The sequence below is a fragment of the Cydia fagiglandana genome, chromosome Z (genome assembly GCF_963556715.1).
Source record: "Cydia fagiglandana chromosome Z, ilCydFagi1.1, whole genome shotgun sequence".
Taxonomy (NCBI): Eukaryota; Metazoa; Arthropoda; class Insecta; order Lepidoptera; family Tortricidae; genus Cydia; species Cydia fagiglandana.
Genome location: NC_085959.1, coordinates 5,713,448 through 5,739,280, shown reverse-complemented (window position 1 = coordinate 5,739,280; position 25,833 = coordinate 5,713,448). Strand labels below are relative to the sequence as shown.

The window sequence follows — 25,833 nt, the reverse complement described above, 5'->3', positions numbered from 1 at the left end:
GGGACCCCTGTTCTTTAATGTTTTTATAAATGACGTGACTTCCCATCTAAAATCTTCAACCTGCCTTTTATACGCCGACGATAAAAAGATACTGAAACTTGTTAAGAGCATTAGTGATTGTCAAGCTCTACAGGAAGACTTAACCCGACTTCATACATATTGTCAATTAAATCGTTTGCACTTAAATATAAATAAGTGTAATATAATTACCTTCAGTAGAAAAAAAACAAATTATTTACTACGACTACCATATAAATAACGTGTCATTATGTAGAGTTTCTACCATTAAAGACTTAGGTATTCATTTGGATAGCAAATTATTATTCAGCGCGACCACACTGAGAGCATAATAAATAGGGCCTTCAGTTTACTTGGGTTCATCTTGAGAACTTGTAAAGAATTCAAAGAAGCTATCACCTTACTCACACTCTTCAACTCGCTAGTCAGGCCAATTCTAGAATATGGATCTACAGTATGGAACCCTAACTATAAATGTTATATTCATAGTATTGAAGGAATTCAAAAGAAGCTCATCAAACATTTAAAGTATAAAAACCTTCGGTCAACCCAATCGTTTAACCTGGATAAACTGGTGTCGCTCGAAAGCCGGCGCACATTAAAAGATCAAATATTTTTGTATAAAGTATTAAGAAATTTAATTGACTCCCCTTATTTGTTAAGTAGTCTTAGCTTTAAAACCCCCCGCTTGAACACACGACGTAGCAATATTTTATTCCATATTCCCTTCACTAAAAAGAAATACAAATCAAACTCCTTTCTGATAAGAGCTTGTAGATTCCACAATGATTTTTTCTCAAAAATTGATATATTTAATGACTCCTTGACTAAATTCAAACATCAAGTACTTCTGGTTTTAAATGAACGATCGAATTAAAGACACTGTAACTTTACACTTTAATTGTATATTTAATGTATAAAAATAGTTATATCTTCATTAATTAAGCCCTTGTCCTAATTTGACTGTTGTTGTTAATTTTTAATTTTAGTTATCCCGTATTTTGTTTTTCTTTAATGAGCTAATAAGTGGTGGCAACTGTATTGGTTTATGAAGTTTGTATAGACATTAGTTATAAGAAACATGTACCGTTTGTGCCCAAATAAACATTAAAACATTAAAACATTAAAACATAATGTTAATATGGGCTCTTCTGATTATTTTTTTGTATGGGCACAACTCTCTCAGAAGTATACTTTCAGAAATATTGCTGTTTGCGGGCGACCACTTCCGTGGTCATCTTCCGAGGCTGGGTTTACCCCTTTTAAATTCGTTGAACCATCTAAAAACTGTTGCCCGTGAAGGAGCAAAATCTCCTAACGCTGACTGCAATCGTTGCAAACACAATTGTTCATATAAACCAAACTTAAAATCATAAAATATCATAGCACGCAAATGTTCGCGGTTAAGCTCCATCGTTTCAAAGAAAAAACGCGGGATTCGTTTTAGAAAAATGATATACTTTGGTGGAAAGCGGAATATCAATCTTGCTTCTTCGGTCTGCGGTTTAGCTGTCTAAACTTACGGATCTGAGCAGTCCTCGGCCAGCGTTCTCGATGGAGTCGACAGCGCTTGTGGCAGCGTTGAGGTCGACGCTGCGTAGTTCGGCTAGGCGGGGACGCAGCGTTGACGCCTGGTTCGAGATGTAGTTCAGCCTTTGCGTGGTGAAGAATGAGTCGGCTTTGTCCTGTGAAAGACGATTAGAGTTTTTTTTATGAACTACGAGGCAAACGTGCAGACGGATCACCTGATGGTAACCGAATACCGCCGTCCATGGACACCCGCAACACCAGAAGGGTTGCAAGCGCGTTGCCGGCATTTAAGATGGGAGTACGCTCTTTTCTTGAAGGTTTGAAGGGCTCTTTTCTTAGCCTATTTGTGTGTCCCACTGCTGGGCAAAGGCCTCTCCCCTCTGGTTCTCCATGACTCCCAATTTAGCGCTTCCTCCGGCCAGTTGTTAAGAAAGGCGTCAAAGTCGTCCGCGATTAGAGTTAGGTACACCAAGAAATAACTGCAACAATTTTGACAGCATACACAGTGAAAATGTTATTTATACGTCATACTTTCATAGAAGTTTGACGTTTAAAATAGTAAATAACACTTGCATTGCGTGTGCTATCAAAATCGTTGTAGACTTGTCCTGATCTAGGTGACTCTAGGAGAGAAAAGGCGCATCAGTTAAGGAGCATAGAAACAACAAATGTACAAACATAAGGTACTTACATTTAAAACACAAAGTTAATAAGTAAAGAGAACCTTAAGAGCCAACAGGAGTGATCATGTCTCCATACAAAAGTGTAGACATGTCTTGATCTACGTAACTAGGTGACCACACCTGTTGGCTCTTAGTGAGAGATTGAGACGCAATGACATCGGACAAAGGAATTGGACAAGTGGAATACCACCCTCAGTTCAATTTCTTCGTGGTATGAAGCCGTTGCGTTAAAATATTAAAGGGTATATGGAAATGAACCTTAAACTCCTGAGTTTCGTTCGCAAGCCTCGCGCTCATCTCCTCCACTGATATGACGAGAGCGTCGGTGCAAGAGTCGCATTCTTGACAACCCTGCTGGGGAACCAGCACCCATCTGCAAACAATTGGTTCAAAATGCTTCTTTTAACCGATATGAGACATACAAAATCAGGCTCATTTTGCCGTTGTTTTGTTAAATAAGACAAAACTTCGTGTATCTTCGTACCGTTCGTAATTTATAACATTCTTAATTCTTAATTGTTTGACATAGTTTCCTACCTTTCCGGGCAGCGGTCACATTTCTCCCCAATGACTCCGGGCAGGCACTCGCACTGGCCGGATTGAGCGTTGCACATGAATCCGAGCGAGTAGCCCTTGTTACAGTTGCAATCTGCACATAAAAGTAATGTGAGTAGTCTTTCTAATTATTTTTGTACTCGCAGGAAGCGTGCGTGAACTTTATGGGGCCATACTTAATAGTTATTCGCATCCGCAACCGCGGAACTTCCGCATTATTTTCAAAATCCGCATCCGCATAAAATCGATGCGGAGCTTAATGCGGATGTCGAACAAGTCGGTACAGGAACGTCTTAGCGGCGGCATAATCGCTAGGTAATTTCGTCATTACCTATAACGAAATCGTCTTGATCCAGAAAAATCGGCCAAGTTACTGTTTATCAAATATAACGCACCTATATTCTTGCTCAAATACTAAACGTTTCGTTTTATTTTAACAAAAAGCCTTGGAGAGCGCGTGAACTGCAGGGAACAGCACCGCCTTATAGTTGGATTACAGGGTGGCAAATTTGCTAATAAACGCGCACTGTCACTATTGGCAAAATATAGAGGGGTCCTGTCATAGTAAATGTTGTAGTCACTGTAAATTTACTGCCATCTATCGACACACGACTATAACTCAAAATAAACACGTATAAAATTATAAAAAAAGTGAATATATATGGATAAATGATTTTATTATTTTTATATCATTTAGACCCATGTTCATTCACTGATATCTATGTGTTAAAATTGTTAAATATGAAACGGTGTCATCACGCTATCTAGCCGAGAATAGGCTAAAGGTGTGTGCGCCATCTACCCGAGAATGACTTTTTCTTGATTTCCGAGGCACGTTTTTTTCTTAGACTTTATTCATCTTATACGAAGTTACATATGTCTTTGCTATTGGTTAACGGAGTAACCAAGCAATTACCCCAGAATTTGGTGCTAAAGTAAACTCACGATCGCATCCGTATTTAGTGTAGTTCCAGTAACCAGCTGCGCACTGTTCACAATGTCTGCCAGTCACACCCTTCGCGCATCTATAACAAATAAAAAGTGACTGTGACATACGGACGGACAGACAGATATGACGAATCCATAAGGGTTTCGTTTTTTGCCATTTGGCTACGGAACCCTAAAAAGGGGGTCATAGTTTTCCGTACTTAAACTTCTAGTAGCTATCTAGCCAAGAAAGTCATTCTGAAGCTTTCTCATACCCAACATTTATAACTAAGGGCTCCATGGATCCCTAAGATGTCTAAAGGGTCCTAAAGATTGACAAAATCTACCTACAAGAGGATTGACAAATTTCCATCAAAAATTCAAGAAGAACATTTGCTTGAATTGTCCAGTCTTCAGATCACACTGGGTGCTGTCATCAGCCATGCCATGCCAGGCCTCATTACAGCCAAAAGATAGGTACACGACTGTATCTTGCTAGGATACATTCTTTCAGGCGAGTCTACACGAATTCTTTCATGGCCTATGTAGGTATGGGATCTGAGGAGTCCACACTACAGATTAAAAAATGGGTAAGTACTAGACTAGTAAAACTCATAGAGCCCAGACCATTAGACACAACCAATGAACTTTTTCTTGTCTACACAAGGGACCTCACAGGTCCCCACTATAGATACAAAAAGAAGTACTCACTTGCATTGTCCAGTTTCAAGGTCACACTGGCTGCTCTCACTCGCCAGTCCACACTGACACGGCATGCGGCCCAGTCTACTAGATAGCCCAAAGTGACCCCAAAATTCCACAGAATGGTCCAACAAATCCCTTTATGCCAATCGAAGTTCGCAAATTGCGTGGATTTTTCTCTGTCACTCTAATTACGCCTTCGTTGGAGTAAAAGAGAAAGATCCCCGCAATTTGCGAATTTCGGTTTTCGCGGTAGCCGCTCTGGAGTTCTAACCGGGCCTATACTATTGACGGACGGGGTACTTACTTGCACTGTCCAGTCTCAAGGTCACACTGGCTGCTCTCACTGGCCAGTCCACACTGACACGGCATGCAGCCCAGCCCACTTGACAGGCCGAAGTGATCCGGTGCGCACGCGTCGCAACGCTCGCCTATAACGCCGGGTCTACACACGCAAGTGCCGGTCGTGTGGTCGCAGTGGTCCATGCCGTATTCATCGCAACTGCAGGCTGTGGAAGAAGTTTTTATGTTTGGATGGTTTGCAGTTAGCAGGGTCTCCGCTGGCATGGCGGCAGGCGGTCGGGGAGGCCTTGTATTACATGGAGGCGATCGAGTTGAGAAAGAGGCTGGCTTAACTGGACTCGGCTGGAGATCGCTCAAGATCGTGACAAATGGAGGATTCTTCTGCGAGCCTTATGTCCCTAATGAGGGATAACAGGAAACCATCATCATCACCATCATCAATGGTTTGAAATGGCTAAATTATTCAAAAGATTTTTTTAATTTTCATGTCAAAATATTATTTCGAAGTGCTTAATGATGTCAAAGTGGCATTTCTCTCTTGAGAAAGATTTTTCCGTTAGATATTGTTCTTTCTAAAATGCTGGATAATAAAGATATTGGTGAAAAACCGGGCAAGTGCGAGTCTGACTCGCGCACGAAGGGTTCCATACCATAAAGCAAAAAAAAAACAAAATAAAAAAAAGCAAAAAAAAACGGTCACCCATCCAAGTACTGACCCCTCCCGACGTTGCTTAACTTTGGTCAAAAATCACGTTTGTTGTATGGGAGCCCCATTTAAATCTTTATTTTATTCTGTTTTTAGTATTTGTTGTTATAGCGGCAACAGAAATACATCATCTGTGAAAATTTCAACTGTATAGCTATCACGGTTCGTGAGATACAGCCTGGTGACAGACGGACGGACGGACGGACAGCGAAGTCTTAGTAATAGGGTCCCGTTTACCCTTTGGGTACGGAACCCTAAAAAGTACCATTGATGCCAGTGGCAGGATTCAACGGGTAATTGCTCTACTTCACAAGGGTCAAAATGATAGAGATTTGTAAAATTGTCATTGTTATTTGAGTCATGATTCTATGTCGGTACAATCTTTTTACTTCTATATTTCCATTGTAACGTAGACCAGTTCCTGTTTATTACCAATGACAAGGCCAATGACATTAAGAACAAACCCCGTGTACCCCGCTCCCGCCGTGTTTTCGTGCATTATAGACGGTTCTCTATCATACTACAGTCGCTATCAATCGGAGCGGCCAAGGTGTTCTCAATATCTGAACGCGCACTCTAATGCCTTGACAATAGAGGCGTGTTCAGATATTTGTGAACACCTTGGCTGCTCCGATATATCTGATGGCGACTGTACAATACCCCACGATAATCAGTAGCTTGGCTAGGCGTGGGCGAAGGCCCCAATCGCCTTAGGAGGGCTAGCAAAGTCAACGTTTTTATTACCTTGGGAAAACACGTTGAAAAGGGCCTCGTAGATGTGGTTTTCACCCATGACTAGATTAGCTCACGCTAACGCCACTGACGCTAACGTCCTGTTGGTCGTCCTAAATACCGTTGGGCAGATAGAGTGGAGGCAGATCTCCGTGAGCTCGGCGTCGGCGAAAGCTGGTGGGATGCGGGATACCGCTCTGGACCGATCAAAGTGGCGTGTTCTTGTGTTGGAGGATTTGGTTGGTGGATTTTGGGTCACCGCGCCAACCAAGTAAGTAAGTAATGCCACTGACGATAATCCAGGAGGCTGACATTGCAAGAAGTGTCAAAGTTACCAGTAGGCATCTTGATTACTTACCAGTGCAGTTCTTGCTGAAGACAGCGTCTCCGTAGAATCCAGGCGCGCAGAGATTGCATGCTGCCCCAGCAGTGTTGTTGACGCATTTTAGACAGTTCCCTGTCACGCTGTCGCATGATGACGGGTCCAGTGGGTTGATGTTGCCAGAGCAGTTGCAGGGCTTGCAGTAGTCATCTAAAAATTTTGGGTGAAATTGAAATGGTTACCTAAATTTGTAAGCCCCCCCCCCACATCTAGCGTCTTTCGAGCGTCGGCGTCTACAACGCTATGGCCGCTGCTCGACGCAACGTCGACTCAACTGCGCAGCGACGTCATTTTCCATAGCGCTGACCAGACGCTGACGCTCGAAAGACGCTAGATGTGGGGGCCCTAAGATAATCTATTTTCCTGTATTTTTACTAGGACTGTTTAGATCATGAGGAACAATGCCGGTCTTTTTCGGTTGTGCTTTAATCTAATCCAATGTGTTTGCGGTTCATTAATCAAAGAGTTTATAATAGCAGATCACCTGCCCAGAATTGTGCGTATACGGCGGTCAAGATTTTCAGCAATAAGGTGTCGACGTCAAGTGACCTTACTGCAGCCATTTACACAGTGGACTGTCTAAACTCATTCATTTGGCATTAGGTCAACGACTCCTTCTCGTAACTCATGAGGCCTTGGTACTTGCTCCTTGCTAAATTCAATTTTTTGACAGTTTTTTTCTCGATTTTGGTCACCGTAGCCTATAGAGACTATCAAGCAACGCTAAGCGGCTTTCGTAGTCTACGGATGTTGCTATATTAAGGGTGGCACATGCGCGTTCCTTACTTAAGAAGCAATTGTTTCTACTATACGACCTAAAATAAATAAGTAATTAATTTGAGTTATCTTTTTTTTTCGTCTTGACCGTGGCGAGCTGTGATTGATGGTCAATTTCATTATACTTGACTATTATCTCAAATATAATAATTAATATTGACTGGTAGAGAATGCCTTAAGGCATTAAGTCCGCACTTTGTGCCTTCATGTATTGTGCAATAAAGATTGAAATATATAACATAAATATTATCTCAGAGTTGGGAGCCCATACATGAAATAGATTAATTAAATTTTGGTATACCTACGAAATCTTAATTCGAGTAGAAAAAATGTATTATTTGTATTGGTAAGTCTGGGTGAGTTTAATACAGTTTTTAACAAAAACGGCCAAAGAATAGTCACAGTAAAGGTACAGAGAGTATTCTACTTACTGAGCTCCTCAGGTTCTCCATAGTAACCGGCGGCGCAGAACTCGCACCGAGGTCCGCCGTAGCCCGGCTTGCACTGACAGGAGATCAGTTCAGCGTTGTCGCTCAGATCACAACTCACAGCGAAGCTGGAAGACAGTATATTATTAAAAAACCGCCAAGTGCGAGTCGGACTCGCGTTTGGGGTTCCGTACATAATTCCGACTCACGCTCGACTGCAGATTTCTAATAGGTTTTGCTGTTATCTACAGGTTAAGAACTATTTTGTGGATATTTTTTTCAAATATTTAGACCCAGTAGTTTCAGAGATAAAAGCGGGCAATGATAATTTTTTGGCTATTTTCTTAAATAACTTCGAACCTATGTGGTTTAAAATTATAAAAAAACATGCGCATCTTTGCGTCACTAATTTAACTTGGAACATTAATTAAGATTTTGGCTTGAGAGAGATACAAGTAAGGTCTTAAACGCTCACTTGTTAGACGGATACGGCAAGGGGCAGGCACAGATCTCGCAGTCCTCACGGGTAGCGTCTCCATAGTATCCGGGCACACACATCTCGCAATGGTCTCCCATCGAGTTGCCACCACAGTCCTGAGAAAATTATCAAAAGAATGCGTTAAATTGAATTTGAAGGTAGGTAATTATTGTTACCAATGATTGTAACGCTGCGTCTTACGTAAGCGAACAACTCGCGAAAGCGGCGCGGCGCGGCGCGCCCAAGGCGTTCGCGTTCGCAACGAGATTGCCCACGTAGGACACTTCTATAGGTATCAAAGGATTGATTCACCCTGCGCCGCATCGCTTCGCTTCGTGTTCGCGTGTTGTTCGCCTACGTAGTACGCTGCGTGACAGATAATATATATTCTATTTTCCGATTACTAATTGATTTTTTTATTTAGTTCAAGACCAATGGTAAAGAAGGACAATAAGCACGCGGAATGTCGTACATTACCTGTTTGTATCTTTGTCGCATGTGCATAATTATATTGATGTGCACAGTATCATTTGCCGCCGACGTCATGGGTGGAACAGCAACATAAATACGTGCGTCCGATAGAGATATCAACAGGTGGGGCAATGTACGAAATTCTTTGTGCTAGCGTCCTTTCTTTAGACTTTGACCTCGTTAAATTTGCCAGTAGGTACTTGGCAATGCGTGGCAATGCGTACATGATGATTATCTCATAGGAGCGCTCTCACTGAAGAGCTGGTGGCCTAGCGGTAAGAGCGTGCGACTTGCAATCTGGAGGTCGCGGGTTAAAACCCCGGCTCGTACCAATGAGTTTTTCGGAACTTATGAACGAAATATCATTTGATATTTACTAGCCGCTTTTCGGTGAAGGAAAACATCGTGAGGAAACCGGACTAATTCCAATAAGGCCTAGTTTCCACTCTGGGTTGGAAGGTCAGATGGCAGTCGCTTTCGTAAAAACTAGTGTCTACGTCAATTCTTAGGATTAGTTGTCAAGCGGATCCCATGCCACGAGCCGTGGCAAAATGCCGGGATAACGCGAGAAAGAAGACTCTTTGCAGAGTGTCGTGGTCAACTGCTGACAACAGACACAGATGTTGCTTGTCGTACGTATTCTCGCCATTTTCCGCGGTTGCAGGTCATTGACGACCGGTCTGGCCTAGTGGGTAGTGACCCTGCCTGCGAAGCCGATGGTCCTGGGTTCGAATCCCAGTAAGGGCATTTATTTGTATGATGATACAGATATTTGTTCCTGAGTCATGGGTGTTTTCTATGTATTTTAAGTATTTGTATATTATATATATCGTTGTCTGAGTACCCACAACACAAGCCTTCTTGAGCTTACTGTGGGACTTAGTCAATCTGTGTAAGAATGTCCTATAATATTTATTTATTATTTATTATTATTTATTCTGGCAAATACGTTCAGGGGTCCTTCCATGGCATATTTGATTTGGTCAGTCCATCGTTTAGGTAGTCTATTACGCTAAAAAAATACTATAAGGAATTTATTTTCTAGCACTTACCAAGCACACTCCAGTGTTAACATCGCACTCCTGCGAATGGCCATTGCACTCACAGGGCACACAGTACCCCGCATGCGGGCCCGAACTCAGCCTATAATGCCCCGAGGCACACTGCTCACACGATGTCCCCTTGTAGCCTGGGGGGCACTGGCACTGTTCCACAGAGAACGCGCGGTCAGTTATAGGGGAGTAGGGGTCGGGTTGGACTGCGACGTCAAGAGTCACGTTGATTAGCCTGGGGAAAAATGGGCTTAGTTTAAAATTTTGTCGATATTGCGCACATAGAAATAAAATATAAAGAGTCTAGAAAAAAACTACAACCATCAACTTTTGAAAACAGCTACATAAACTATAAAAAGAAAATACTTAAACTTAATCATCGTAGAAAAAAAAATCTCTTATCTTTAAGACTCGGTCAAGTCAACTCAAATATTTCATTTAATTTCAAAGTAAATACTTGAAATCACAAGCTATGCACTTAAAATCCATATGCAATAAGTATAGGTATTAATAGTAGGTGATAATTATTAATAACTAACTGACATCATGTCTATAAAAATTATACTTAGTCATGTTTTAAAAAAAATCATGTATTTTACTTTCCTCATATTCGAAATGAAAAGTAGAGTGTTTGACTCTAGTGAAAGGCATCATTTCCGCCTCGGAGTATTGGCGCTCTCACTGCGTTCGAGCGTCAAACTACCTCGGCAGAAATGAGTGCCTTGCATCCCGTGGTTGCAGGGGTCGGAAACCGGTATTTGGTTCATACGAAAATACCGGTATTATTACGTTCTTTTCCGTTCTTTAGTTTATTATTTCATTTTTAATAGGACAATCTGATAATACAAAGTTGTTAGCTAAATACATGATTCAGTCGTACGTAAAGAACATGAAATAATTCAAAATATTGGGCTATTTCGGGGTTTAAAAAAAATACCGGTTTCGAGCCCCGCGTGGTTGACAATCTACTATTGTTGAAACTCAAGTTAATAGAAAAGGGTTTGTCTTTATATCTTCGTTTTTAAATGCCTACTGTTTATCACACAACATTGTTATAGCATAATACAATAAAAAGCAATAAACCTGGTAGTAACGGACTCATCCTCAAACGTAGCCCTGATATATATGGCAGTGACATTAACCAGGGTGTTCATGAACTGGTCTCTGGTGACAGCAGTGTTGTCGAGGTTCGTGAACGACTCTTCTGTCAGAGGCACGCTGTGGATCCAGTTCGTTTGTGGCGCTGGTGTTTCTGTGAATTGAAAAATGTATGAAATGCAACGAAAGGCAAATACTAGTTCAAGTTAAAACACCCTATAGTCAGACCGTAAAAAGTCTGCAGCGATTTTGATAGCCCACGCAGTGCAAGTGTCATTTTAAACGTCAAACTTCTATGAAATTATGACGTATACATAACACTTACACTGCGTGGGCTACCAAATCCGCTGCAGACTTTGTTTGGTGCGACTACCTATATCTAAAATTATATGTGTCAAAGTCATACGGCGCGATTCGGGAAATGAATTAGAAATTCACTAGATATGAAATAATAAAGATATGTGACGTTCCACGGCAAAAGGTACCATTGCCCCGGCTGAATATTGGAGCGGCGTTAATAATAGCGTAAGCGCTAGGTTCCATAAGGTACCTTTTTCCGTGGAACGTCACATATCTTTACTATTTCATATCTAGTGAATCATTAAAGCATTTCCCGGATCGCGCCGTAAGACTAGGAATCCTCTAGACGGAGTTTAGAGCAATTATTTCATGAAACCGATGCTGCCTTACGGGGATGCGGGGGACGAGGTGAGCGAGGTCCCGTACCGTGATTGGTCCGTTCAAAGACACGGACGTCACACAAAGACACTTTCGACTCGAAAATGGAGTAAAAATACCGTATTTGTGGCAGAGGGGGCAGAGCTACTATGCTCGGTCTGAAGTGATGAATACTTACCGATACTGTTGTGGTAAATGTAGCCATTTGGTCCACCAATGATTACATCAGCAGCGAGAATAGCTTTCCCAGTCTCTCGAGATACGTAGAAGATGGAGTATGTGAGGTTACCACCATAAGATGTCAGCCGTTTGCCTGAGAACGAAATAGAAATAATTTATTGTGAAATATTTATGCTATACCCAAGTATATGCCAAACAGGAAGATAAACTTTTTCCTCGACACAGCGCAAGCGTTTTCGGGGTTGGTCCCATAGTAAAAGTTGCTCAGTATGACCTAAACATTAATGGGTCTCTTTCTTTGTCTTTCGTTCTGATACATACTGTATTATCTACTTACCAATAAAGTGTTCAGGTGCTGCAAAGTAGACCAGTTTCTGGTGATCCTTATCAATAGCCAGCTCCACGCCTATGATGGTATCATTAACTTGACTAGGCGGTGCAGTGTGCGGGTATACGGATATGGTGCGGTTGGTTTCGACGTTAACCAGGTGCCAGCCGGTCATGCCTTCAAGCTGGAAGAAAAGTTTAGATTATAGATTTTATAAACATTACCTTGGATGTTATTACAGTCGCCATCAGATATATCGGAGCGTCCAAGGTGTTCACAAATATCTAAGCACGCCTCTATTGTCAGGGCGTTAGAGTGCGTGTTCAGATATTGTGAACACCTTGGCCGCTCCGATATATTTGATGGCGACTGTACCTTATTGAATAATCACATACATCGATGACAATGAAAAAATAATACACCGGAAAAAAAATTCTAAAGTACAGAATATCTAGATAATAGTACTAGATAGGAATCGAACCGAATTATCACCGAGACTATAGTTCGTTTTTAGGGTTCCGTTCCCAAAGGGTAAAACGGGACCCTATTACTAAGACTTCGCTGTCCGTCCGTCCGTCCGTCCGTCTGTCACCAGGCTGTATCTCACGAACCGTGATATGTAGACAGTTGAAATTTTCACAGATGATGTATTTCTGTTGCCGCTATAACAACAAATACTAAAAACAGAATAAAATAAAGATTTAAATGGGTGGCTCCCATACAACAAACGTGATTTTTGACCAAAGTTAAGCAAAGTCGGGAGTGGTCAGTACTTGGATGGGTGACCGTTCTTTTTTTTTTTGCATTATGGTACGGAACCCTTCGTGCGCGAGTCCGACTCGCACTTGCCCGGTTTTTTTAGCATTAGTGAGAACTTGAAAGAAGGTAAGCGATCTTGACTTGACAGCCTACAAATATTTATTTACCGCCACTGCCACTGCTGTAATCAGTTTGACATAATTATACTCACAAATAAAAACACTGACTTTCAGGCCTATTCCGATTTCGAGATAATCACAAGATCTTGAGACGATTTAGAGATTAACCAGATCTACATTAGATATTGACTAGATGTGACTTGTATATCTAAGTCATAACTTGTCGAAATCGTTCAAGAGGACCTCCAGAATCGCGGAAACGTCAAATTTGACATATCTATCTTACAAAACAGAAATACATAAAATAGACGCGTTGGACAGAAACCGGTGGAGACAGATCATCCGCTCCAGATGCAACCCTGATACTGACCACGATCCTCAGACATGAGGGACCGACCAAAGAGAGAGAGATCTTACAAATATTTTTAAATTATCCGTATCGTAACTTGTTCAAGTCTAGTAGACATCTAATTCATTTTCAGAATCGAGCCGTTTGACTTTGACCCTGACTTTGAATCTTGCGAAAAATAAATGACAAATGTATACAGCATAGTCTAATAAAACATGGTCTTCTCTTCCCAGAGTGACACAAGCCTACGTCACAATAACATGGCCGCTATATATAGCGCTATCGCATATTATCATATAGCTCTGTCGCATGATGACGTAGGCTTGTGTCAGTCAGGTGACCTAGAAAAGACGGGAAGACGGACAAGTACCTACTCACCAGGCGGAGTATATTATTATACCATGGTATACACCATTTTTAGGGTTCCGTACCCAAAGGGTAAAACGGGACCCTATTACTAAGACTTCGCTGTCCGTCCGTCCGTCCGTCTGTCACCAGGCTGTATCTCACGAACCGTGATAGAAAATTTCAACTGTCTAGACAGTTGAAATTTTCACAGATGATGTATTTCTGTTGCCGCTATAACAACAAATACTAAAAACAGAATTAACTAAAGATTTAAATGGGGCTCCCATACAACAAACGTGATTTTTGACCAAAGTTAAGCAACGGCGTCGGGAGTGGTCAGTACTTGGATGGGTGACAGTTTCTTTTTTGCTTTTTTTTTGTTTTTTTTTGCATTATGGTACGGAACCCTTCGTGCGCGAGTCCGACTCGCACTTGCCCGGTTTTTTGCTTACCTTAACCCAAGTGAGATATGAGCTGGAACACCGAGTTGTCCTCCCGAAGCAGTAGCACTTGGTGCATCCGTCAGGGTTGCTGGCCTGGAGGTTGAAGTACTCCTCTTGGCAGACGTCACAAGCCTGCGGAAGGAGTTAAGGGATCAGTCTCGATACTTGTGTAGAATAGAATAGAGTTTATTTCTGACTGAGGTTTAGATAAAAATGGTGGTAGGTACCTGTGATCGCACGTATTTCTTGCAGTAGCACTGCGCTGTGTCCTGGTCGCATACGTCCTCCGTGGTCCCATCCGTATTACACGAGCACTGAACGCAGTCGGGGAACGCGTAGTGTCCGGGCACGCAGCGATCGCACACGCGGCCTACCACGTTCTCTTTGTCTGTGGGTTTAGATAAATGGTCGTAGGTACCTGTCATCGCACGTATTTCTTGCAGTAGCACTGCGCTGTGTCCTGGTCGCATACGTCCTCCGTGGTCCCATCCGTATTACACGAGCACTGAACGCAGTCGGGGAACGCGTAGTGTCCGGGCACGCAGCGATCGCACACGCGCCCTACCACGTTCTCTTTGTCTGTGGGTTTAGATAAATGGTGGTAGGTACCTGTGATCGCACGTATTTCTTGCAGTAGCACTGCGCTGTGTCCTGGTCGCATACGTCCTCCGTGGTCCCATCCGTATTACACGAGCACTGAACGCAGTCGGGGAACGCGTAGTGTCCGGGCACGCACCGATCGCACACGCGGCCTACCACGTTCTCTTTGCATCTGAGGAGTTAGGAGTAACATTAGTATTGTCAAGCTCCAACTTAAAAAAAATATTAAAAAATATTAAGTATTTTATTAAAAAAATATTAGTATTTTCATAGCAACTTTCATAGTCGACATCTAGCATTGAGTAGCGGAATTATCAGTACTTTAAGTAGCAGTAGTAGTCAAGTGACAATGGATGTAGCACCGACCGGAAACTCTAACCTCAACAACATAAGACTTTCCGGTCGGTATTACATCTATTGTCACTTTACAGTACTACTACTTAAAGTACTGATAATTCCGCTACTCGATGCTAGATGTCGACTATGACAGTTGCTATGAAAATACTAATATTTCTGGTACCAAAACTGATGTATGGAGTGAGCACTCTTGTATTACTATATTTCTCTATGCCAAAAGCAAGTGAGTTATTGTAAGTGTATACAGTATGATACAGTAAACTCACTGGCAGTTCCCGCTCTGCTTGTCACACTCCAGATTCCCATCAACGACGCCAAGCGGATTGCAGTTGCAATCGTCACAGCCGCGGTACTCGTCGAAGTTGAACGTTAGAGGCCTACACTCATTGCAGTTCTCACCGATCACGTTCCGAGGGCAGATGCATTGACCTGAAAATACGTGGCGTTTAGCCTACCAGTATAGCATACCTATTAATGTTTAGGCAATCTTAGAGACATGCCTATATATAGTTCGTTTTTTTTACATTAGACAAAGCCTACGCGGTCTTGACGTGTCTCTTAATTGAAAAACGCTTTAAAATAAGTAACTATTACTATTACTTATGAAAGCAAAATAATGTAAATAATCGCATATGATTCATAATTGTTACATATTTGTCGTGACCAGGGATCGGATATTCGGATCGATATTTACCTAAACTTGGCAAAATCCCGGAAATTGTTGGAAAAATATGGAGTCGGCTTCTTTTTTATTATAAGTTTAATAAATATGCTCCGGGACTCCGGGATCGCACGAAATGACATAAGATGGTACAAATTTACCTACATGTTTAGTTTATGGCTATTTTTGACTATTTTTGTAAGGAAATATGTTGTTATATAGATCTAACAAGAACAGTGTATGTAGTGTAGCCGCAGCGTGAATTGGCAAAATAATGTAAGCATTTCTCTATACATATCTTACATAACTATTTACTACTTATTATAGTAGATTCAAGGGTTCTGTAATATAAGAGAATAATGAAACAATTTTTTTTTGTATGACACATATATGTGACGTTTTCAAGCAAAAGGTACAATTTTGTCATTTGTACATAAGGTTCACGTCTAGTTAAATCTTGATGGTATTCGCGACACTATGATTTGCGACAAAGTAGTACCTTTTGCTTGAAAATGACACATATGTTTATTAATAAATTACATATTCAGCAAGAGTTTTATGGAACTGGTTTCATATTACAAACTTAAACACTACGCGTTTTGAACACCTAAATTATATTTAAACGTGTTGGTCGCAAATAAACTTATTTTAGTACCTTTCACTCCAATTCGATGTTTCGATACAGATTGCAAATGTTGCAATGGTGTAGTTCGTAAATAAATAATGAATGTGTAAGCAAATACCAGTGCATCCTGCGTCTAAAAGTCTAACCGAAAGGTTAAGAAGTTTAAGCACGATCTTTATCATCTATTCATTTGAACTTTGCTTAGAATTATAATAAATAACTACAATTTTTTCCAAATTCGACATATTAAGTCTGTTTCTGGATGCTGTGAGTATCCATTTGTACATAGAAAATGATCTTTCTACATCTACAGAAGTTAACGTTGCATATTTGTAAATATAAGAGTCACTTTCCTTATTCATTTGCTCACACATTTCTCGGAGCACATCAAAATCGGGATTTCTGTCCATGACTTGGTTGAGTTTATTTATGAATTTGTTATTTGCCGTCCATTCCAAGGCTATCCTTACTTCATCGAATATTTCGAATGATTGAATTATAGACAAATCCCTACTTTGCAATTTTGTTATAGCAATTTGTATGATTTCAAAATTCTCATGTATATACTGTAGATCAACACATAAATTTGGTTTGGCTAAAACTTTCTTCGCTTCTCTCTTGTATAGAAACAGCTTCGTTACTATTTAACATTGCGGACCTTGCGATCGCATCTTCAAAACCAAGTTTGGCTTCGCAAGTCACATAAGAGCGTTCCATCGTCCTAATTAAAACATTTGGATGAATCGCCATCGTCGGACACGGCGAGGAGGACTATAAGTATATGTATAGAAACAGCTTCGTTACTATTTAACATTGAAACCACATTGGATATTTTTTCTAAATGTTTAGAATAATGGGATGCAGCTTCTAACCAGGTTCCCCACCTTGTTATTACGGGCTTTGGTGGCATGGGTAAATTTGGGTACATTTCTTTTAACAGATTAACCCTGTTAGGAGCCTTTAAAAATATTTTTTTAGCATTATTTATTAATGTATCTACGTCACTATAATTTAATCTTATTGTCTCTGTCAATCTGTGTAAGGCATGAGCCATACAAGTAAAATGCTTCATGTTAGGACAGGTTTCTTTCAGCATTTTTCTGGCCAGTAACATATACGCGACACTATCAGAGCTGAACAGTAAAACATTATGCACTTTGTTATGGAATTGGTCGCCCCACAAGTCTCTTAGACACTCAATTACGAACTCATATATACTACGACCATTCACTTTCTGTAGCGGCTTGCAGGCTAACATATATACTGGTCCCGAAAGTCCTTCATATAATGGCTTTACCAAGAAATGCACGACGTATCTTCCCAAGAAGTCAGTCGTTTCATCTAAAGATATCCACAACTTCTGGTCTTTGATATCATTTTTGGAATCAAACACTTTATCAAGATGTGTTCTTAAAGTTTTCTCGCATGGGATCGTTCTGTCTTTATGTTGGCACGTACAGATGTATTTTTCGAAAAACTGTCGAAAAACGGGATTTTCTACCTGTGTCCATGGTATGTTGCACATAATGAATAAATAAGCGAGATCATAATAAAAATCAGTTGGGGGCTCGACTCTCGTTCCTTGATGGTTCTTTGACTTCAAGTGCCGATTTAAAATACCCTTTTTAGCCTTTAAATGCACTTCACATTTAGTACATGTTATAATTCCACTTGCCGCATCGTATGACATCTCCGGGAGATCTCGAATCCATGATTGAGCTATATCTTCTTTCTTCGTACTATCCGCCATTGCAAACGCCACAGACTGAGGAGTAAAAAAAATAGTCTGATTATGTGTAATTGTGTTGTGATTTTTGTGATATTTTTAATAAAAATATCTAATATTACTACTTGGCTCTAGCCTCATACAGAAGTAATTATTAAATTTAACATTGGAATGCATTAATTTGTATAAAAGATTTTCCAAAACTTAATTTCGTATTATATGTAAAGTGTTGCAGCTTGTTAGCTAAGAAAAAAAACGATTAAGTACGATATAAATATTTTTTTCATACGAATAAAAATGTTGTGCTTAACTAAAAGTATATGTAAACGAAACATTAGCTCGTGATTGCTATAATTAGACGTGCAAATTATAAAGTACCAATTGTTATTCTATAGACACATTTTTTTGGTACATTTTGGAAATAATCTTATGAGTATTTTAGCAACAGTAACATAATTACTTATTTTTTATTACTTAACTTTGAATATCATTGGTACAACTTACCGTTTAAACAGAGAAGATAATCCGGTCCAGGTCACAGGAAACACAAAGGTCCGGGAATCCAAAGCACAAGTCGGTGTTGAAAAAGAATCCAAAATTCAAATCACAAAGCAAAGCCGAAACCGTTGTTGAATAGCCGAGTAGAAACGTAAAACCAAAGTAAATAATACACCCGAATGCATGTACAGTACAGCAACGAATGATCTATGCACTTTCGAAAACTATTAAATGAATAGTATTAATATTACTCTCAACACCCCACTTAATCTCTAAGATAAAGCCCACGTACATACCTAAAGTACACGTGGTGACGAATTTTCTTTGTATTGCCCGTCTTTTTTTACCTGCTATGCGTAAGACAATGGCGGTAGCAGAGATAGCGGAAGGGCAAAAATTTGAGACCACGGGCATAATGTCGTCCTTGAAATGTCGAAGGAAAACAATTTCTAAAGTACTCGTAGTTTTAAAAGTACTAGTACTCACGACAAGTTCCGTTAAACTAAGTTATGATAATGATACTTCGCTAGTTGAATAAATCTCAGGTAAATTGAATTTAATATTTCTCCATAGTAAATTACATTAAATACATAATAAATAAGCGTATTAAAATGTTCAAATATGAGTTTAGATTGCCTTGTTACATAGTTAACAAATCCCGGGAAATCCCGGGAAATTTATTACGAAAGTAAAGTCGAGTCCGTCTCCATGCCGTTCACGCCGCCAAAGTTTAGGTAAATATCGATCCGAATATCCGATCCCTGGTCGTGACTTATTTTTCAAAAGAATTTTTCAATAAAAAGACACGTCAAGATTTTTTAACTTTTTTCTAATGTTAAAAAAAATAACTAAGTTATAGAGGTGCTCAGTGCCTCTCAGTAAAGGAACGCATATGGGTGTAGGGTAGCTGATCTGGCAGGCTGAACCGGGCTTACCGGACGCGTGCACCCGATCCGTGCACCCGCGCCATCTAGCGGGCGCCCTACGAGGTGCTAGCCTTGGAAAAGGCCGACATTTAACGATATTTAATATGCATCCATCTATCAAATATAAGAATGCAACCAGAACATGAAACTTGGTCAAAACGAATTTATCCAGAGCTCAAAATGTCACTGACTTTTTTGCGAAAAAATATTTTACTCGGATCAGATAAAAGTAAGGTTACGAAATTTTAAGGCGCAACGGAATGATGCATTTTAAACACGATACGTTTTGCGATAGAGAAAAGCTGACATCGGGTCTCTATGTGCCCTAACTTTTCCATAGAAATCTATGCCACAGAATAAATAATAGTACTAAGTACAGAAGACTCACTCTCTAACAAAACGCGTCTGTTACTATCAGCACAGATATGGCCGCTAGGTGGCGACAGTGCCACGCGAGGCTTATGGCAAACCCCAAAATTGGGGCCGAACGGGTGCACTTTTAGCTACCTGTAGCAAAGCGACATAATCGCGGAGTGCGACACGCCTGTCTATGCTGGGGACCACCAGTTAGCGGGATGGTCGTTTCCAACATAAACGGTTCTTACCATACCGGTTCTTATCTTACCATACCGGTTCTTATCTTACCATTATCATCACAAATGGCAGCTTGAGAGCAATGGCAAGGCCTGCAGTTGGGGAATCCATAGTAGCCGGTCTTACAAGCTTCGCAGGTTCGACCTGAAATAATAAAAACATTGAATGTCAGAGTCCTGATACAAGTTGTCAAGTAGATCCGATATAAAAGTCGTTTTAAATAATTGACCTGATTATGATACGTTATGATTATGACTAAAGTTATTTGTTGAATAAAAACGAAACAGCAGGCTCAGGCATACATTTTCGCCGCGCGGTAGAAAGAGAGGGTTACGCCTTACGCGTTACGCTGTCTCGAGTTTAACATTTTATCCCCACCTCAAAAAGTGCACAGCGCCGCTAAAGAAGCAAAATAAAATAAATTAATTAAAAAATTAAAAACACGACTGCTGCATTTTAAAGCGAACTGAAAAGCTAAAAATAATGTTAATATGTTAGTCACTAAATTTTATGAATCTTAATTGGAATGTAAATGTACACTCACGGTCATTCATAGTAAATACAAAGGGCTATGTACATTAATGACCGTGACTGTAGGTACGTTACATTTAATTTCAATTACAATCGGGGGACCTTGATGTACCTAAGTGCATCTCAATCAAAAGGTCCCCCGACTGCAATTGAAATTAAATGTAACGTACCTACAGTCACGGTCATTAATGTACATAGCCCTTTGTATTTACTATGAATGACCGTGAGTGTACATTTACATTCCAATTAAGATTCATAAAATTTAGTGACTAACATATTAACATTATTTTTAGCTTTTCAGTTCGCTTTAAAATGCAGCAGTCGTGTTTTTAATTTTTTAATTAATTTATTTTATTTTAAACATTTTAGTGAAAAAACTAAGTAAAACTACCATTTATAAAGATTTCCTCCGGCCATTTAGTTTGTCCACAAAGTTCTTTTTATGCGGATAGGTATTAGCTCCCGGGACTGGGACCTTATAATTAAGCTCACCGTTCCGGAATACGGGCGTCTTTTCTGTGGATAATATGTAAATGTGTTCACAATTTGGGACATTTGACATTTGATATTAAATATACCTTCTTAACTTCTTAAAAAGAAGTGGAATTTTGAGTTATAATGGCCATGAGGGTTTGAAGATCCACAATAAAGACTCATAATTTTAACTGTCACTAAAAAAGATTTTGTCCCCATTATCTTCGTCGCAACGCAACTTCAGCACGACGCACACATGGCCTTTGGCAAAATAGCACCAATTCAAACATCAATAATACGCTAATGACTTTAAAAAGTGTTAGTATAGTATACCTACCTACATACAAGTGATGAACTTGCAAATAAAAGTAGGTAGCCCTGAGAGACTAGATTGCTGAATGCCGAGCTCTGCGTAGGGCCAAACACCCAAAGCGTCCAAGAGAAGCGAGCTTCTACGCGAGGCTGAAGGCTAAGCTGCGGGACGTTAGCGGTGAAACACAAAACCACTGTAGGTGCCTACAGTGGTTTTGTGTACATGTGTTAAAATACGTAAGCTGAAGACCGACCTCCGCGTAAGGCCGAAGGGCTAGGGATTCTAGCAATTCCTGTAATTTCTACAAATATCTGAAATACATGTGTTAAAATACGTAAGCTGAAGACCGACCTCCGCGTAAGGCCGAAGGGCTAGAGATTCTAGCAATTCCTGTAATTTCTACAAATATCTGACCGAGTTCCGCGAGTACTAACCTGCCGCAGCTCGATCTTCGGCCTTGCGTGGAATTGCGACTTCTCAATTATGATACTAGGGGAAATTGTAGAAAGCGCGTACCTGTCGGATGCTCCGGGTCTTCGGCTTTACGCGGAGTTCGATCTACGGGCTTCGCATTTAGACACTGGATATGCCATCGGGCATAGAAAAAGGCCTCATACAAAAAGGATCGCTTTTTTGTATGAGGGCGCCGAAGGCACCCGACTTTGGAACGCGTGCATCGCGCCACATACGTCGGGCTAAGCCCCACGCTTTAAGTATGAGGGCGCCAAAGGCGCCCGGATATGGTAAGCGTACAGCGTGTCAAATACGTCGGGCTACGCCCAACTCTCTTAGTAGTAGTAGTAGTAGTAGTAGTAGTAAAATACTTTATTGTACAAAAAGAAACATAAAACATGAAAGAACACACATCATTAGTACAAAGGCGAACTTATCCCTTTCAGGGATCTCTTCCACCCACGCTTTAAGTATGAGGCCGCCGAAGGCGCCCGGCTTTGGTTAGCGTACAGCGTGTGACGTAACATCAAGCTACGCCCGACTCTTTCAGTATGAGGGTTTTGGAACGCATACAGCGCGCCACGTACGTCGGGCTGCTTTGAGTATGAGGACGCCGACGGCGCCCGAGTTTGGTAAGCGTACAGCGCGCCACGTACGTCGGGCTACGCCCGACTCTTTAAGTATGAGACAATCGAAGACGCTTGGTTTTGGACCACGTGCAGCGCGCCACGTATGTCGTGCTATGCCCGACTCTTTTAGTATTATTCAAACCCTATCGCTTAAATCGAAGTTCACACGTTTAGATTTCTATAGGGCGCTTTAGTTCCTAAATTTACTTTATAAAAATATACCTATACAAGTCATATGGATGATTTGTATATATTTTTATGATCAGCGGTAAATACCCTTTTATTTGATAGCTCACTAAATAAGATAGATAGATTTATTTTTCTTAGCACATTTAGTAAATCCTTATTGAACCAAAATAAGATTTAAGCGCCTATTTTGCATATATATTTTAAATCGCCTTTCAAAGCTCTTCATTTTGAGACCCCACTCGATAGGTTTGCAAGATATTTTTTTCTAAACGTCACGCAATATTGCGTATTGCGTCCGCCATATTGGTTTTATAATGACGTCACATAGCCTATGTCACCCGGGATGACGTAAGGATTCTAATGATGTATCATACATCTAAATCGGTTAAGGCATTCGGAAGTTATGGTGGAATAAAGAAACTCACATAAGTAAATAAATATATACATACAAACATGAACGCTGAACACAATACACTCTTTTTGTTTGGGCAGTCGTGTAAAAAAACAAAAGTTAGTTACCAACAACGTTCTCCCGGCACGTGCACTGCCCACCGAATGTTTCGCACTCGAAGTCCGTGGAGCCCTCGACGTCGCACGCGCATGAGAGCGTCCCGCTGTTGTACTCCGCCGTTATTGAGAACACGGCGTCGCGGCAGAATCCTGGGGCAAAACAATGTATACTCGTATGTCACCCTAAAATAGTAAACACTCGTCAGTTTATAACATCGCTAGATAAATTAATAAACTTATAAGTGGAATTAATTATTAATTAAGTGGAAGTGGATCCAGAGGCCGTGAGTTCAAGTCTCACCCAAGACAGTAATTTTTCCACTTTTAAATTTATTCTAAGCTTAAGTTATTACTCTATGGTTTACTAAACAAATTAGTGCTGCACTCTGGCGGCAGAACGTTGCAGTAATACTCCCTACTTTCTCTCAAAATAGTCATTCTCCTTCTTTAAATAAGCGTTAGAAGCAGGGATGTTGCGAATATTCGCATCCGCATCCGCGGAACATCCGCATTATTTTCAACATCCGCATCCGCATAAAATCGATGCGGCGCATCCGCATGATGCGGATGTCGAACAAGCCGGCAGGAACGTATTAGCGGCGGCGCCGGCGGCGTAAGGCACTGGTCCCACCGCGAGCTAGTAAGCTATGAGCTATCGGCTATAAACACGAACAAAAGATAAGCACTTCCGTGTAAATAAAAGAGACACGGCGATATTTATAGCTCACCGCTGGGCGAGTAACTATAAATATCGCCGTGTCTCTCTTATTTACACGGGAGTGCTTATCTTTTGTTCGTGTTTATAGCCGATAGCTCATCATAGCTTACTAGCTCGCGGTGGGACCAGTGCCTAAGTGCTAGGTAATTTCGTCATTATATATAACGAAATCGTCTAGATCCCGAAAAGTCGGCCAAGTTACTGTTTATTAAATAAAACGTACCTATATATTCTTGCTCTAATACTAAACGTTTCTTTTTTTAAATAAAAAATTTAATATATGACGTTTTTAAGTACCAAATCTTGGCATCCGCATCCGCGGATGTGAGGCTTTAAATATCCGCATCCGCATCCGCGGATGTTAAAAAAATCTGCATCCGCCACATCCCTGGTTAGAAGTTACCTGTGACCTCGGGCTCGATGTAATAATGGTTGCTGGCGCACTTGGTGATGAATTCCCTGGTATAGTCCATCATGTTGGCTTCCACCAGCACCGACTCCGTGAAGTAGCGGGGCTCGATGATCAGCACGCTCTGGAGAGACACACCCTTGCTGTCCGCACCCTGTGGATTATAGTATTTTATACAATCGTGATATAATAGAGAGCTTTTCAGTCGAGTACCGTGTTTAGCCAACGAAGCTTGCTGAGTTGCCTAAGTCAGGTACGAGATTGAAAAGAATGAAAATGCCCCTACACGATGGGCTAGCGCTGGCCACTCGGCGCTAGCCCATCGTGTAGAGGAGCCATCAGTCTTACCTCAAAAGTCAATGAGCAGTTGTCAGTAACATCAAATATCTCGCTCGGTAGTTTAAGCAGTTCCCTGCACCCTGATGAAGAGCCGCAGAACGGCAGGGTGACACGACCAGCGTGGATATTATTACCGCAGGAGATGGTCACGTCAATGGAGCTCTCTGGAAGAAAAAGTTGAGTTTTCGTACCACCAGTACCGCTACCACCAGTTTTAACAGTGACATATATATTTGCTCTCGACTACGTAACTTACTTTCAATGCATCTCACTCGTACTCGCATGTCAGTGTAAGCGAGATATATAGAAAGTAATTTACGTAGTCGTCAGCGAATATGTCACTGTCAAAACTGATAACGTACATACAAGCAACACCGGATGAAGAGTCGGCATTCACACTATACTTGACTATAACCCTCTGCCGAAGCACAGTTCTAAACTAGGCATGCACAGAACTAGCACGGTGCGTGCTGTGACTCATCCGTACACAAAAAGAGATCGAGGTGTACAAGATTTGTCTTTGACGTGTGTCATTTGTTATATTATGTATTTGTGTGCTATGTTGAGTGAGAAGTGCGACTCTGTGCACGTTTCCCACCGCAAGAAATGGCAGAACGATTTATACGGTAAGACATCGCTTGGGCTCCCCCCTTCAGACGTGTCGGAAGCCGGTGTTGCTCGAAGGCACAAGTCTTTTAGGATCCGACTTAATTATTTTTTTATTTGTTAGTCTTAAGACTAGAGTCTCCTTATACCTTTTCTAGAGACGGCTCAATATTTTCTGAAAGAGTTATATGTATAAGTTACCTGGATGATCAGGCTGATGGTAGTGCAGTAAGAACTCGTAAGGTCCAGGGGTTGGTACAGAAATATCGACAGTCACAGGCTTCGAGCCAGCCACTACGAAAGCAGGGGTCGTACTGTTGTCCGATGGCTCTATTTTGACCTGGAAATGAGTTTAATGTCAACCTAGGTATAGTAGATTTTTTTTTGAACTGAGCTAGTTTACTCAAAGAGTCTCAAGGATACAATAACATTGAGTGGTAAACCACAAATTAGGTATTTACTACTTACCTCGTAGTAAAAGCAGATTATAACCGCCTTGAAATGTTAGTATAGGTTAACGCCTCTATTTCTTTAAACAATAGACTACAAAATACAGTAACTAAATAATGGCTAACATAACTTTTTTTGCATTTTGCACCAGACTACTCCCCTGTCGTGGCTAAGGTGGA

General features: G+C 40.9%; 1 protein-coding gene across 1 annotated transcript in view; it reads right to left on the bottom strand.

Moving 5' to 3' along the window:
- Positions 1-25,833, bottom strand: part of LOC134679257 (laminin subunit alpha) — a 103,653-nt gene that overhangs the window by 37,179 nt on the left and 40,641 nt on the right. Inside the window, exons 23-44 of the mRNA XM_063538146.1 lie at positions 25,406-25,544; positions 24,608-24,762; positions 24,254-24,413; positions 23,142-23,282; positions 20,085-20,177; positions 15,270-15,432; positions 14,656-14,818; positions 14,488-14,551; positions 14,274-14,434; positions 14,056-14,178; positions 12,038-12,212; positions 11,699-11,833; positions 10,828-10,996; positions 9,745-9,979; positions 8,219-8,337; positions 7,747-7,871; positions 6,515-6,688; positions 4,723-4,924; positions 3,732-3,811; positions 2,769-2,880; positions 2,490-2,604; positions 1,542-1,703 (exon numbers count right to left, since the gene is read on the bottom strand). Coding sequence (XP_063394216.1) covers positions 1,542-1,703; positions 2,490-2,604; positions 2,769-2,880; positions 3,732-3,811; positions 4,723-4,924; positions 6,515-6,688; positions 7,747-7,871; positions 8,219-8,337; positions 9,745-9,979; positions 10,828-10,996; positions 11,699-11,833; positions 12,038-12,212; positions 14,056-14,178; positions 14,274-14,434; positions 14,488-14,551; positions 14,656-14,818; positions 15,270-15,432; positions 20,085-20,177; positions 23,142-23,282; positions 24,254-24,413; positions 24,608-24,762; positions 25,406-25,544 — 3,165 coding nt within the window. The remainder of the gene's footprint in view (positions 1-1,541; positions 1,704-2,489; positions 2,605-2,768; positions 2,881-3,731; positions 3,812-4,722; positions 4,925-6,514; positions 6,689-7,746; positions 7,872-8,218; positions 8,338-9,744; positions 9,980-10,827; positions 10,997-11,698; positions 11,834-12,037; positions 12,213-14,055; positions 14,179-14,273; positions 14,435-14,487; positions 14,552-14,655; positions 14,819-15,269; positions 15,433-20,084; positions 20,178-23,141; positions 23,283-24,253; positions 24,414-24,607; positions 24,763-25,405; positions 25,545-25,833) is intronic.